General features: G+C 46.6%; 1 protein-coding gene across 5 annotated transcripts in view; it reads left to right on the forward strand.

Moving 5' to 3' along the window:
- The window catches only part of TSC1 (TSC complex subunit 1), a 31,652-nt gene extending 20,147 nt beyond the window's left edge, over nucleotides 1–11,505 (forward strand). For 4 of the 5 annotated variants that reach the window (XM_053373482.1, XM_053373481.1, XM_053373484.1 and 1 more), the window contains exons 13-22: nucleotides 352–456; nucleotides 1,439–2,036; nucleotides 3,505–3,548; nucleotides 5,342–5,508; nucleotides 6,285–6,467; nucleotides 6,588–6,698; nucleotides 7,077–7,199; nucleotides 8,035–8,222; nucleotides 8,574–8,731; nucleotides 9,280–11,505. In XM_053373482.1, coding sequence (XP_053229457.1) covers nucleotides 352–456; nucleotides 1,439–2,036; nucleotides 3,505–3,548; nucleotides 5,342–5,508; nucleotides 6,285–6,467; nucleotides 6,588–6,698; nucleotides 7,077–7,199; nucleotides 8,035–8,222; nucleotides 8,574–8,731; nucleotides 9,280–9,782 — 2,180 coding nt within the window. In that variant the 3' untranslated portion in view covers nucleotides 9,783–11,505. The remainder of the gene's footprint in view (nucleotides 1–351; nucleotides 457–1,438; nucleotides 2,037–3,504; nucleotides 3,549–5,341; nucleotides 5,509–6,284; nucleotides 6,468–6,587; nucleotides 6,699–7,076; nucleotides 7,200–8,034; nucleotides 8,223–8,573; nucleotides 8,732–9,279) is intronic. The other variant, XM_053373485.1, reaches the window with a different exon arrangement.
- Nucleotides 11,506–14,154: the final 2,649 nt, after the last annotated feature.

The raw sequence follows: 14,154 nt of genomic DNA on the forward strand, positions 1-14,154 counted from the left end.
CATCCCCCCCCCAAATATATAGTCCGGCCCACCACATGGTCTGAGGGACAGTGGACTGGCCCATGGCTGAAAAAGGTTGCTGACCCCTGTCCTAAATCTTTATCCTCTATCATCTCTTACAAATTGGGAGTGTCATTTGCACATCATGTCTCTGCTAGTTCATTAGATGGCAGTCGATAAGTGTGGAAGTTCTTCCAGAGTGTGTGTGGGTACAGCCAAATTTTATGATAGTTTGGAGAAGAGGCCTTTTGGTGTAGTTTGAACTTGCATTGCAACAATGTTTGCCATAGCAAACAAGTTAAAATATTTTTTTTTCTCTCTCTCTCTCTCTCCCCCCCCCTCCCATAAAAGATTCTCACAGCAGTAAAAGTTTGGTAACTTTAAGTGACCTTCCTGGCATCTTGGGTGACCTGGAGGCCTCTTCTCAAGACAGCGGTGAGAAGGACCGAGAGGAAGGTAATGGGGTAGGGGGCGTCGGGAAGTTCAAGAACATCATGGCCAAGAGGGTAGACTCTGTGCTCATGAGTCTGCTTGTTGGGATCTCACCTTGTGTGGCTCCAGAGGGAATTGTATGCCTCTGTCCAGCTTTGGGTAGGAGCCGAATGAAAACAGTCTTTTTATAGACTAGCAGTTTAGGCATGGGCAGGGCAGTATGTGTGTGCACGTGTCATGGTTTCCCTGGGGAATGCAGAACTTAATGTTAGGCACCAGCTTCAGCTGCTTGAAGAAATCTCTCTTTTGAAAACAAGTAGTAGAGCATCTGCTTTGCATGCAGAAGGTCCCTGCTTCAATCCACCAACGTCTCCAGGTAGGGCTTCGGAAAGGTTCGCTGTCTGAAACCCTGGAAAGCCTGCTGCTGCTGCTGCTGCTGCTGCTGCTGCTGCTGCTGCTGCTGCTCAGTTTGGACAATACTGAACTAGATGAGCCAGTGGGCAGACTTGGTTTAAAGCAGCTTCCGCTGTCAAGTTTCTATCCGTCATGGCTGCAAAGAGACTGTTGAAAGTATGTAGGGCAATGCCTGCTGAAATCTCAGAAAGCTATTGGGCTACCTGAACAGGACTGCCAAGGGGCTAGAGCTTCACTGCCACATGCCTAGCAAACCCAAAATAAATTCTGCAAAATACCAAATGTGGCATTTTGTCCTGAAAAAACTTTTTTTAAAAAAATATATATACTGGAATAACGTACATAGTTACAGAATCCCAAGTGTTTTCTTTATTTGGAGTATGTATTGTCTTGGCATAGAATCTGCCCTGGCAGGCCTCAGACCCTAATAACAAAGTGATTCCTCAAGGAGTGATAACACCAGAAGGTTAAATTATTTTCAGTGCTTCACCTTTTGCAACAGCAGCTAAGGCGGGTGGATTTCCTGCTACTGATGAGCAAATATAGGGCAGCATGTCTGATCCATCCACACTTTGCTTTTCTCTGTCCTTAGATGCCATATCAAGAGAGATCTCAGAGATCACCACAGCAGATGCGGAACCTGTGGTGCCTCGGGGAGGTTTTGACTCCCCTTTCTACCGCCTGAATGAGGGTCTCCCCAGCTCGAAGAAATCCCAGCTGGCTGCCTCAAGTTCACAGGGGCATAACCTGGACTCCAAGCCCCTGGCGTTGTCACCCCTTGCAGCATCGACACCAGGTGTGGCCCAATCTGGGCTCAAAAGGTCACTGGATATGCCTAAGCAAACCTTCACGCCTATTGACCTACCCGGCCGATACTCCGAGAATCATCCTTCTGGTCACCAGCAAAACCAGGTGTCTCTGGAGTCAAACATTGTTGCCCCTAGCCCTTGCAAGATTCCTGCACGCAAGTGGATGGGGTTTGGGGATGAGCAGCCCCCTGATTATGAGCACCTCTTCGAAGTGGCTTTGCCAAAGACCGCCTACCATTTTGTAAGCAAGAAGACTGAAGAGCTTCTCAGGAATGTCAACGCAGGTCATGACAAAGTGAACTCTTCCTCCCCATCCCCCTTGGAAATGCTGGATCAGCTCATACAGCATGGAGCAGATGCCCACAGCAAACGGCTTGACCAGTAAGTGACGGCAGAGCTTGTATTCTTAAGGCTGGAGCTAGTGTGGTGACAAGAACAGGACTGAACCACCGTTTCAAGTTACTCGTCTGTTCCCTGTAGTGCTGAGGACTTGGGGCCAAATGCAACTCTCCAGGGTACTCTGGTTCTCTCCCCGCCCCCGAATGCTCCCTGGGCCACTGCCCTCCTTGAGTGTTTTTGCATGACCAGAATGTAGATGGTTCCTCTTGATTGTCTGAACAGAGGGTAGAGAGAGTAGTATGTAGTATGTAGAAACTAGCCTGCTGTAGAAAAGTTGTGTGTGTGTGTTTTATATATACAGTAGGCTAGTTTCTACATACAACAGTCTCTATCCTCTAGTTACCTTTTTTCAGGAAAAAAGAAATGCTAAGCTACTTACAAAAGAACAAACAAAACCCTGAAATATGCAAGTAACATATTAAAAAATATCATAAATGAACTTCACTAAAATATGAGCAAAAAGCTAAGCTCCAAAGGCCTATTTGAATAAGAATGTTTTTGCCTTGTCACCTAAAATAAAATAGTGTGATGGTGCTAGGCATACGTCCCGCCTGGGCTGTGACTGTTCCATAAATGGGGAGCCACCACTGAGGTTCATTTGTTGCCCTATCCAGTTTTGCCTCTGGCCCCACCATTGGCATGTGGCTCTTGGAAAAATGGGATGGGGCTGTGGAAAGCTTGAAAATAGCTGTGGGACCTTCCTCTCGTCCTTTGGTCTCCTTCAGCACAGCTCCCCCCCCCCCCCTGCCAAACAATTCAAAATCTTAATCACATTATGTAGAGATTGGCAAAACAGTGCATATAACCTGCATGCTCCACTTTAAGAACTTGCTCTGATTTTTTTGCCTTTTTAAAAAAAATTATGGCTTGCTAATTGCTACATTTCCCACGAAAGGTAAAGGGACCGCTGACATTGTAAGTCCAATTGTGACCGACTCTGGGGTTGTGGCGCTCATCTCGCTTTACAGGCCGAGGGAGCCGGCGTTGGTCCGCTCCACAGACAGTTTTTCCAGGTCATGTGGCCAGCATGACTAAACCGTTTCTGGCGCAATGGAATACCGACACCAGAACAGTGCACGGAAACGCCGTTTACCTTCCCGCCAGAGCGGTACCTATTAATAATCTACTTGCACTCTTTGGTGTGCTTTTGAACTGCTAGGTTGGCAGAAGTTGGAACAGAGAAACGGGAGCTCACCCCGTTGCGGGGATTCGAACCGCCAACCTTCTAATCGGCAAGCCCCTGGGCTCAGTGGTTTAGACCACAGCGCCACCTGCGTCCCAAATTTACCACTACATTGGTGTAATTGGTCACTCACGTAGTCCTGTACCTTAGGACAGTGAGAGCAGTAGGGTGATGCTTGAAACCACCTGGGGTTTATTGTTGCTTTAAAAAAAACCAAACATTTTTTACTGCAATCCAGAAAACCCACCATTCTTATTTGTTCCTCAGATTACCTTTGTTAAGCAAATCAGCTGACTGGACTCACTTTGGAGGTAAGAGGTTGTTGTTTTTTTGAGGCATGTATTTTAATCCATGTGTTGGAGCAAAACTTTGCTCAGCTTTTATATCAAGCTGCTGTGCATCTTTCCTCACTGCACTGGCATCTTGCATTTGATGGTGCTCGATAGCTTCCAAGAGTGTAAATGGTGTATCCTCTATTCACTGGCATCTGGTAATCCATTGCAGTTTCTTCATAGACTTCGTGAACCTGAGTGCAGTGGCATTTAACCTAGATGTTAACCAGAACATGGGAAAACTGGCCAGATCACACTTTTCCAAAACAGGGCTGCAGAGCACACACCAACCTGGTTGAAGGTGCTTTATGCTATGGGCAATGCTTGGACATCCATCTCTAAGGCTGGATTGGACAGTCATTTCCGCTATGAAGAAACGTGGCAGCATTTGGGACAGTTTAGCTTAGAGAAAAGGCGAGTAAGAGGCAACATGATAGAAGTTATACATAGCATGGAGAAAGTGGATAGAGAGTAGTTTTTCTATAACTCGTGGACATCCATTGAAGCTGAATGTTAGCAGATGCAAAACAAATAAAGTTTTCCTTCACACAGCACATAGTTAAACCATGGAACTCACTACTACAGGAGGGAGTGATGGTCACCAACCTAAAGGGCTTTAAAAGAGAATTAGACAAATTCATCAAGGATAAGACTATTGATGGCAGTTAGCTTTTATGGCTATGCTCTGCCCCCACAGTTAGAAGCATCAATGTTTCTGAATAAGAAGAGGAGTTTGGACTTGATACCCTACCTTTCATTCCCCTTAAGGAGTCTCAAAGCGGCTAACATTCTCCTTTCCCTTCCTCCCCCACAACAAACACTCTGTGAGGTAAGTGAGGCTGAGAGACTTCAGTGAAGTGTGACTAGCCCAAGGTCACCCAGCAGCTGCATGTGGAGGAGCAGGGAAGCGAACCCGGTTCACCAGATTACGAGTCCACTGCTCTTAACCACTACACCACACTGGCTCCTGGAAACCACAGGAGGAGAGAGTGCTATTGTGCTCGAATTCTGCTTGCAAGTTTCATACAGGTGTCTAGCTGGCTACTGTGAGTACAGAATACAGTGGTGCCTCGCAAGACAAAAAGAATCCGTTCCGCGAGTCTCTTCGTCTTGCGGTTTTTTCGTCTTGCGAAGCAAGCCGCTTAGCGGATTAGCGCTATTAGCGGTTTAGCGGGCTTAGCAGATCAGCTGATAAGCGGCTCAGCGGATCAGCTGATAAGCGGCTTAGTGGATCAGCTGATAAGTGGCTTAGCGGATCAGCTGTTAAGCGGCTTAGCGGATCAGCTGATAAGCGGCTTAGCGGCTTGGAAAAGGGGGGGAAAGGAAAAAAACCCCGCAGGAACTCACAAGACATTTTCGTCTTGCGAAGCAAGCCCATAGGAAATTCGTTTTGCGAAGCACCTCCAAAACTGAAAACCCTTTCGTCTAGCGGGTTTTCCATCTTGCGAGGCATTCGTCTTGCGGGGCACCACTGTACTGGCCCAGATGGGCCGTTGGCCTGATCCAACAGGCTTTTCTTACGTTCTTATTCTTGAGCTGCAGACCTAATCCTTTAGGAGGAGGAACTTTAGTTTAAGAGTGCTGGGAATTGTAGCTCTGCCCAGGGGTAAACTGCAGTTCCCAGGATTCTTCAGGGGAAGCCCATGTGCCTTACGTATATTGTGTGTATGCAGCCTTGGTTGTGTGTCCTGTTTGCAAGGTGTCTTAGGCCTGCTGGTTGAATGGTGCCAGCATCTTTGCGTACCATTGTCTTCTTTCTGCCTTCCCCTCAGGTGCTCCTCCACCAGATGATTTCAGTGTTCTCAGAATCCAGCTCCTCCTGCTGCACAATGAACTGCTGTATGAGCGCTTCAAGAGGCAACAGCACGCGCTGCGAAACCGGCGGCTCCTGCGCAAAGTGATAAAGGTGACGGCTCTGGAGGAACACAACGCTGCCATGGTGAGTCAAGGTTTCTACAGAGAGCCCCTACACTGCAGGCGGTTTACCACCTGCTGTGTTACTACTGGGGAAGGGGGATGGAAGGCAACTTTGGGTCTGGGAGTGAAGTGCAGGATTACAAGACTTTCTTATGTGGCCCCCATAATTCTCACACATTGCCCCATACAGTGGTACCTCGGGTTACATACGCTTCAGGTTACATACGCTTCAGGTTACAGACTCCGCTAACCCAGAAATATTACCTCGGGTTAAGAACTTTGCTTCAGGATGAGAACAGAAATTGCACGGCGGCAGTGGGAGGCCCCATTAGCTAAAGTGGTGCTTCAGGTTAAGAACATTTTCAGGTTAAGTACAGACCTCTGGAATGAATTAAGTACTTAACCTGAGGTACCACTGTATTTCCAGGCCGTGCCTTTCACCAACTCTGCTTTGTGGCTTCCTTGAGTGTTTCTGCATGGCTGGAGACTGTGCTTAAAACGTTTAACCTTTACCCAGATATTTAGAAAATTGGTATGAGTTTTAATCTGTTTCGAGTTTTGAGTTATTTTAACTTTTGAAAAGTCTTAAATTATTATTTCTATTCTTTGATTTTGTTGTTTCATCTTCTTTTTTTGCAAACTGCTTTGAGGCTTTTAAACAATGTATAGATTCTATGAAATAAAATACAGACTACTGACATGCAGCAGGCATGGTATAAACACATTTACACTTTGCGTTTGACAAAACTTGCCCTTATTTGAAGTGGGCCCTTTTGACTGGTCTCTGCTTCCTGGCAGAAAGACCAACTGAGGCTCCAGGAGAAGGACATCCAAGTCCTGAAGCTCAGCCTGAAGATGGAGCAGGCCAAGTTCTGCAAGTTCCAGGAGGAACACGACATGCTCATGGCTCGGCTCCACAGCCAGATCCGCCAGTTGCAGCAGGAACGGGAAGAGTATTACAATCACAGCCAGGAACTGAAGGTACAAGAAGTGACTCTCTGAGTTGGGTGTTGGGGCCGGCAAGGGCAGGGGGAGGTGTCTCCCAAGGATATGGTGCCACTAACCAGCTTCACTAATATTGTTTGGGTTTCTTTTTACAAGATCAGACTGGAAGACTGCCACAAAATCATCGCAGGCCTGCGGCTGGAGTTGAACACAGCCAGCAGCAAGATGTGTCACACGGAATTGTTGCTGAGCCAGGTTTCTCAGAAGGTAAGAGCTAAATTTTCCTGTGGGGTTCCCACTTCCCCTATTTTGTGTGCATAGGTGTGTGTCCTTGGTTTCAATAAGACTTCTTCCAGCTGCATCCCAGTATTGTGGACCCTGCTCTGTGTTTGTTTGTGTGTGTGGTTGGGGCTGGCGGGAGTTGGAGTCCAGTAACGTGTGGGAGGGGGGGTCTATTGTTTTGTTTTTGTTTTAGTATGCATTTTGTGTTGTGAGCAGCCCTGTGATCTTTGAATGAAGAGTGTTATATAAATTTAATACAAAATAAACATGAAGGGCAGCAGGTTCCCCATCTTCTGGTATAAGCAGTACTTTTTAAAAAAGATAATAGTTGTGTAGTCTCTAACTAAAACTTTCTCTTTTAAGCTTTCTAACTGTGAGTCGGCCCAACAGCAGATGGAGATGTTGAACAGGCAACTCCTAGTCTTTGGGGAGATGAAAGAGTTGTGTTTGAAACAGCTTCAGCACAAGCAGGCTGGCACAACTAAGGTATGCCTCAGGAGAGATGTGTGCCAGCATTGTTGCTTGTGGCTCACATTGGGCAAACACAACAGGCTGGCCCTGCAGATGCCGCTGGACTCCAGCATTCATGAATCTCAGCCAGTGTGGCCTTATGGTCAGGGGTGCTGGGGAGTTAATCAGTGCCATAGCTACCAATGGGGGGGGGCACTAGCCAGGTTTTTTACCCCAGGTGAAGCCTCCAGAGGGGTGCCATTGACATTTTAAGCCTGTGTGTGTGTGCACAAATGCATGTGTGGGGTGTTGGTGCCAAACTGGGTCTTTGAAATAAAGCCTAGTTTTGCAAAAGAGCATGCATCAGATCAATAGACTGGGTGCTTCAGATGTTGTTGGACCTCTCTTAGCCCCACCGATCAGGGATGATGGCAGCTACAGACAGGCCTGCAGCTGGGAGGACCATAGGTTAGCCACTGCTGCACTACTTTGAACCCTGCATACTTTGAAAAAAGCATGTACTTAAAGAAGTACAGTAGTAATATTTATTTCCAATAAGAAAATGATGGCAGGCATTTCAATTTTCATCAAATTATCTGTGGCTGGGAGATTTTAAAAATACTTGCCAATATTTCAGCACCTGAAAATCTCACACCTCTAGGAAGAATGATAGCGTTGAATTGAACCCCAGGCATCCTTTGCCAGCGCCTACGATGAGTTAGTGGTTTCGCTAAACCCAGATCCAAGGTCAAAAGCAGCAATTCCTTAATTAGTTCTGTCATAATTCTGCCTGGCCTCTCTTGTTCCCTCTCAGTCTTCTCTTCTCCCGTCTACAATCATTTAGCTTTATTTAACCCCCTCCATCTTCCAGGAAGTGGAATGCCTGCAGATGGCCTTTCAGAAAGAACTGGAGAAAGCACATTATTGCATTCAGCAGCAGAGCCAGGAGCTGGAAGCTTCTCAGAAGCGAATAGGCGAACTGGAATATCAGCTAGCAAAGAGGGACCACCTCTTGTTGGAGCAGAAGAAATATTTGGAAGATGTTAAAATCCAAGCCAGGTAAACCCCCCCCCCCGCCCTTCAGCTCATTTTACCAAGCAAGGGAGTACAGAGGCCTCCCCCAAATCCCAATTTCACTCCTGTCAACCTCCAGGAATGTTAGGTCTTTGAGGCAAGCAAAGGTCTCCTAACAGCTCACAGCATCCTGCACAAACTCCATCTCCCAGGATTCTGTGGGGAAAGCTGTGACTCTTTAAAGTAGTATTATAGTACTGTAAATGTATGGGGTGAATGTGGCCATAGCCTGGAGGAGAATACCTCTTTTTCCCCCTTGAAAGAGAAATGCTTTTGTATACAGAGGGGAAATGTAATGACATAAAATCCAGACACAGGTTTCTTTTCTTTTTTCAGTTTCCAACTCCAAGCAGCTGAGGGCTGGTACAAAATGCAGAAAAATATTACGCAGCTGTTTGAGGTGGAGATATTGAGTCTGCATGGCCAAGTGCAGAATGAACGGCTGTTGAAGAGCCGTGAAGAAAACAAGGTGGAACAAGCTGAATCCAATGAAAGGTAAAGGGGCCAAGTGCAGCTGTGAGGCTTGCTGGCTGCTCATAATAAACAATTTATGTCTGATGCAGGCTTTCAGAGCTTAGGGGTTGCAGCCAACATTTGTCATATTCAGAGTAGACCCATTGAAATCAATGGGTTTGACACATGGGTCTATTCTTCATTGCATTTATAACCCCACCCCAGCCCTTTCCTGCAAGGAGCTCAATGTGGCTTATATAGTTCTTCCCCTCACAACAACTCTGTGAGGTAAGTTAGGCTGAGAGACTGCCCCAAGGTCTCCCAGTGAGCTTCATGGCTGAGGGGGGTGGTATTAGAATCTTGCTTTCCTAGTTCCTAGTCTCTAACCACTATACCGCACTGGCTAAGTTCCACTAACTGAGAACAGGATGCTGGACTAGGTGGGCCAGTGGTCTGATCCAGCAGGCTGTTCTTATGTAGGGGGAGTGAAATCTTTGGGTAGGTGGGGCAGTTTCCAGCCCATGTGCTGCTGCTTCTGAAGGCAAACCTTTGGTCACTTGGGCTGACTTGTCTCTCTCCTCTCCCCCCGGCCCCCACAACAGGCTGCCTGGAGCAAATGAAAGCAGTGCTGACCCTACTATGGGACACAGTGAGGAACCGCTGGAATGTAGCAGTGAGACTGAACTTCCCAGCACCCGGGGCAGCAGCAGCGAGGTGTCCACCCCTGAGAAGCCCAGCCAGCGCACTGGGCAGCTCAACAACCGCAGGGAGTCGTCTGCATTGCTGGAGCCCTCCTCTGGCAGCGTCCCTCCCACAGTGGGCTCCTTCCCAAGCTCTGAGAGTTTCCTAGGGATGAAGGCCCAAGAGCTGTTCCACAACAAGAGCAAGGGTCACTGCAATGAGGATGGGGTGGCCACTGGCAACGTTTGTGAACCTTTGAAGACCTGCAACGATCCCAGCCTGGAGGTCACGGAGGCAGCCCAGGCACCCTCCCCTAGCCCCGAGGAACTGCCTCCCTCCCCCAGAACCCAGGACGCCAATGTTGGACAGCTTCATATCATGGATTACAATGAATCTCATGGCCATAGCTAGAAATGAGGAAAGGAAAATCAAAATCAGTATTAACATTTTCATATTTTTGGCATAGAGCAGGGAGGTGTGGCTGCCCAATTTAACTAAAAGCTTTTGGGTTTTGTCAGTCCAGCACCCTACCAACTTACACAGGCGGCAGTTCTTTTGTTGGACTTGTTTGCCCTAAGTGGATTTATGGGATGGCTGAGTTTCTGGGTCTAGAAGTGTAGGTGATCAGTCAAGGCCTTCCCTGAAACACTTCTGTCCCTCTTGAAGCCACTGTGAAGTACACACTTTGATGCAGCAGCAGCTAGGATTTCTCCAAACTTTTTGTCAACTCATCCACTTTTTTCTTGCCCTATCCCCCTGCTGAGAGGTTGGTTTAAGTGAACTTGTGTGCAATATGGAGCAGAGCCTCCCCCAGGGAATACTCGGGGTGTACTCATCTGGAGAACTAAGCATCTGTTGTCTCCCCTCCTGCAAGCAGCTCAGGGTTACTCTTATTGAGAAACCCTTGGATTTGTTTTTCTCAGTGTTATCATATGATGGCAACTCAGTCTTTTCCCCGCCTTCAGCCTTCCCCCTCCCCCTCCCCCCCCACTCAACTTTTTGCATTTTGTGCATAGACTGGACTTCACTCTAACCGTGAAATGAGATAGAGTCCCCTCTAGCATTGAAAACCATACCCTCTTTCTCTCATCTCCCCTCCCCACAAATTTGCTTTTGTTGCTGGATGAGATGGTACTGAGCTGACCTCCAGTTGTGTGGGTGTTTATTTTTCCACCCTGAGTGGAAAAGAAAGCTGAGGCTTTTCTGTTGGAAACCTGTCCTGTGGAGATTTCTGGTTAGTACAGTGGATGCAGAACTTCCTCAGCAAAGCAAATGCCTCACCTTAGCTGAGACTATTTTTTCTTTGTGTTTGCTGCTGTGTCTGTCTTAAGAGAAAAGGGTGAGCTGGTTTTTTTTCTCTTCCACCCCTTCCTAAGGAGTGGTAGTCCTGTTTCTCATTGTCTGCCCAGATGCCACCCTGGTTCCCCCCCCAAGTTGGCCTATTTACATTTCTATTGGGGGGGAATGCTTCTGAATTCCCCCCTTGATTTAAAAGCAGTGGGATTGGCTATATTGTGTCCTCCCCCCTTGCAAACTGTCCCCTTGTGGTTCATTTGCAAAATGGGCTTTATTTTCAACAGCAAAAGTACCCCTTCAGTTGAGAGAGCCTTCTCTCTTTTAAAGAGACATCATTTTTCACTAAAAGGGCACATGATCACCTGCCAGAATCTCCCAGTATGTTCTCTTCCCACTGCACCATGGACCACAGAAATTATGGAGCATTCAGTAAATCTCTTGAATCATGAATGCAGCACATGAAAAGGCAAGGGGATGCAGGAAGATCCCGGTGGTAAAGCTGGAAATTATTTTGTTCCCTTAACAAACAAACAAAAAACCTGGCTGCTTTTAGTTAACCGTTTGTCAGAGAGCGATTTCTCTATTTAGATTTAACATTGATTCCTGCCTTGCTCTTTGTATAAGTAAATATTTTACATTTATAAAATGTAAAATGCCGTAAATAAGAAATTGTAAGTAAGAAATGGTGCAATTCAAGATAAAGGAGTAAATTAAAGAAGAAAAAAACCCAAATGGATGAAAATTTGCTGTCCTTGCTAGGATGTTGTAATATGTCACAGCAGTTCCTTGTGTTTTACTGTACTGTGAACAAAAATAAAAAGAATTCTTTTGTACTATATTAGACTGAATGGTTTTTGCAAGTAAAATCATAAAAGGATCCTGTTGGGGGACCTATACTGGCTGTTAATAGGAGTGTGCAGAAACTTTTTGTTTGAGAGAGTGGGCACTTTACTGAACAGCTGGATTGGTTTTCTAACCATAGCAAGGCAGGGTTAAGGAAAGTGTAACCCTCCCAGAGATTGAGTGACAACTCACATCATTCTGGAGATTCCCACAATGTGAGAAGTGAAGCTACAGGGAATCAGGAAGAGGGCCTTCTCAGTAGTGGCGCCAAAGCTGTTGAATGCCCTGCCATCAGATGTCAAGATAATGTGCTTTTTAAGGCTTAATGTTTACTATGTTTTTATATGCTGGAAGCTGCCTAGAGTAGCTGGGGCAACCCAGTCAGATTGGCAGGGTACAAATAATAAATCTTCATCATCCTTGACCAGACTAGCTGGAACTGGTGGCTCTTCAGATGCTGATGAGACTCCCCAATTCCCTGTCTCCTAAAAAAAGGATTTTGGCATTTCACAGTGCATACGGTTTTGAGCATGGAGGTGTAACATTGCTTCCTCACAGTGTGTGACTTTTGGTGGGATTCTTTAGACCAAGATCTGATTACTCTAGTTAATAGTTAATGGCAGCTTAATGGAACATCTTTTCTTCCCAGTATTCCTTGCTTCTGAGTTTCCCAGAGGCATCTGCCAACTTTTGGAGAATACTGAACTAGACTTACTCTGTTTAGTGTGTGTAGTATGCCTGGGGTATAGAATATTAAATGTGACCCTCCAGGCCTCTGTATATGGCCCTTTGAATGTTTTCCAGGTTATACACCCTTTCTGGCCCTGCTTTGCACCTTGGGGGTGTGTGGGGGGGTGTTGTTGTCAAGCATTGTAAAGAGTTTTCAAAGACAGGTTAAAAACTCTTGACAATGCTGCTTGCTTGTCTGGATGAAGAATAGAGAGATTTGTGTGGAGCTAGCCTGTGCAGAGGAATGATTTACATTAGTTGTTCTGCCCACTTTCAACTCTGGCCCAGCCCACCATAGCATGTGGCCCTTGGGTGAAAAAAGTTACCACCACCCTACTCTGGGTGCAAACCTGCTCCCCCCCTTTTATCAAAAGCCCTCAAGGCATCTCAAGTGGCCTGCCTAGCGAGATGATTCCTCTGTCCAGGGGTCCTTCTAGAAGCTCTGTGGCTGCTGTAGCTTTAGTTGCTTCCATTTTGAATGAAGCTCTGCCTGCCTTAGAACTCTGTGAAGCAACGTCTCAAATGAATCCCAACTTTTATGTACCTGTCTAGTAGGGATCAGCTACTAATAGCCAAGCATTGATCCAATAAGCACCAACCCAGAGTTGGGGGTTGGGCAGTCGGGGCAAAAGGCAGCTGGCCAGCAGTTCTTTTGGGTATGGGTTTGTGTATAAAATCTGAATTTTGTAACCTGGGATTTTGTAAACCGCTAAGGAATTTGTAACTGGGAAGGGGGTTGCTGTTAAGAGATTTTGCAGGTGGCTTCTAGGAAAAACATAGAAAGCCCTGCTGGGTCAGGCCAACGGCCCATCCAACCCCCGAATCCTGTTCTCACAATGGACAACCAGACAAGATTCAAGCACAAGAGCACTCTGTTTCCATAATCCAGGTTAATCCTCCTTCACCCTACCTCTCAATAATTACGGGTTTTTAACTCAAGAACCTGCATGTGTGTGTGTGTGTGTGTGTGCACACATAACTATTTACATGTAGCAAAGTGCAAATTTCCCATTTTTCACTCATGTATGCTGGCTAGAAACAGTCTCTTGTCAAGATTAGCCTTACCTTAATGGGGGATTTAAAATAAATACAGGCAATAAGGGGTGTTATAGGAAGGGTAGGACCTCTGGGAGGGGATACATTGTGCTTCTTCTGCAGTAATTTGTCCACCTTGGTTCCCATCCTGCACTCAGCTCTCATCTGTTGCTCCTTGAAGCTGTCAGCATGCGACAGCAGCCACACCCTGGGAAATGGCTTTGACTGCCTGACTAAACCAGGTAAGAGTAGCTGATGGGTCTCAAACCCTCAGTAGGTTAAGGACTTCCCTGCATGAGAAGACAGGCTCCAGCATATTGAGCGGACGAGATAAATAGTGGGTCCAATGATCAAGAGGAGGGTTTCTGCATGTGTTGTAGAGGAAAGTGAGGGGCAGGTGAGGCTTGTCAACCTGGGAAGGTAGCCCATCTAGGAGAAGGAAAACTGGTCCTAAACCTTTGCTGCCTTGCAGCATGTCTTCAGAAGCAGAAAAGGCTACACATATCTGCATGTCTTCAGAAGCAGAAAAGGCTACACATATCTGGAGAAAATGGTTGGATAGCCTGGCAACTCCTGCAGCCAAGCTGATGCAAAACATATTGCTCTGTTTTCCTTTGGACCACACTAGTGAGGTCGAGGGGGGCGGTTCCTGTCATCTGGGCAGCCCAGGACCACCTTACATACTGTGTCCTGGGGAGGTCGCTTGGGTGCTGCTTATGCAGTGGTTTGACGTCATCCCTGGAGGCATAATCCATTCTCTTGAGACAGATGGATGCCAATGCAATAGGCTATAAATGGTTAATGCACAACATTCGGTGTGCTATTGAAGCAATAAAAGGGTACTACTCTATATGTTGGGGTGTGTGAATGACTTGATAGG

The sequence above is a fragment of the Podarcis raffonei genome, chromosome Z (assembly GCF_027172205.1).
Source record: "Podarcis raffonei isolate rPodRaf1 chromosome Z, rPodRaf1.pri, whole genome shotgun sequence".
Taxonomy (NCBI): domain Eukaryota; kingdom Metazoa; phylum Chordata; class Lepidosauria; order Squamata; family Lacertidae; genus Podarcis; species Podarcis raffonei.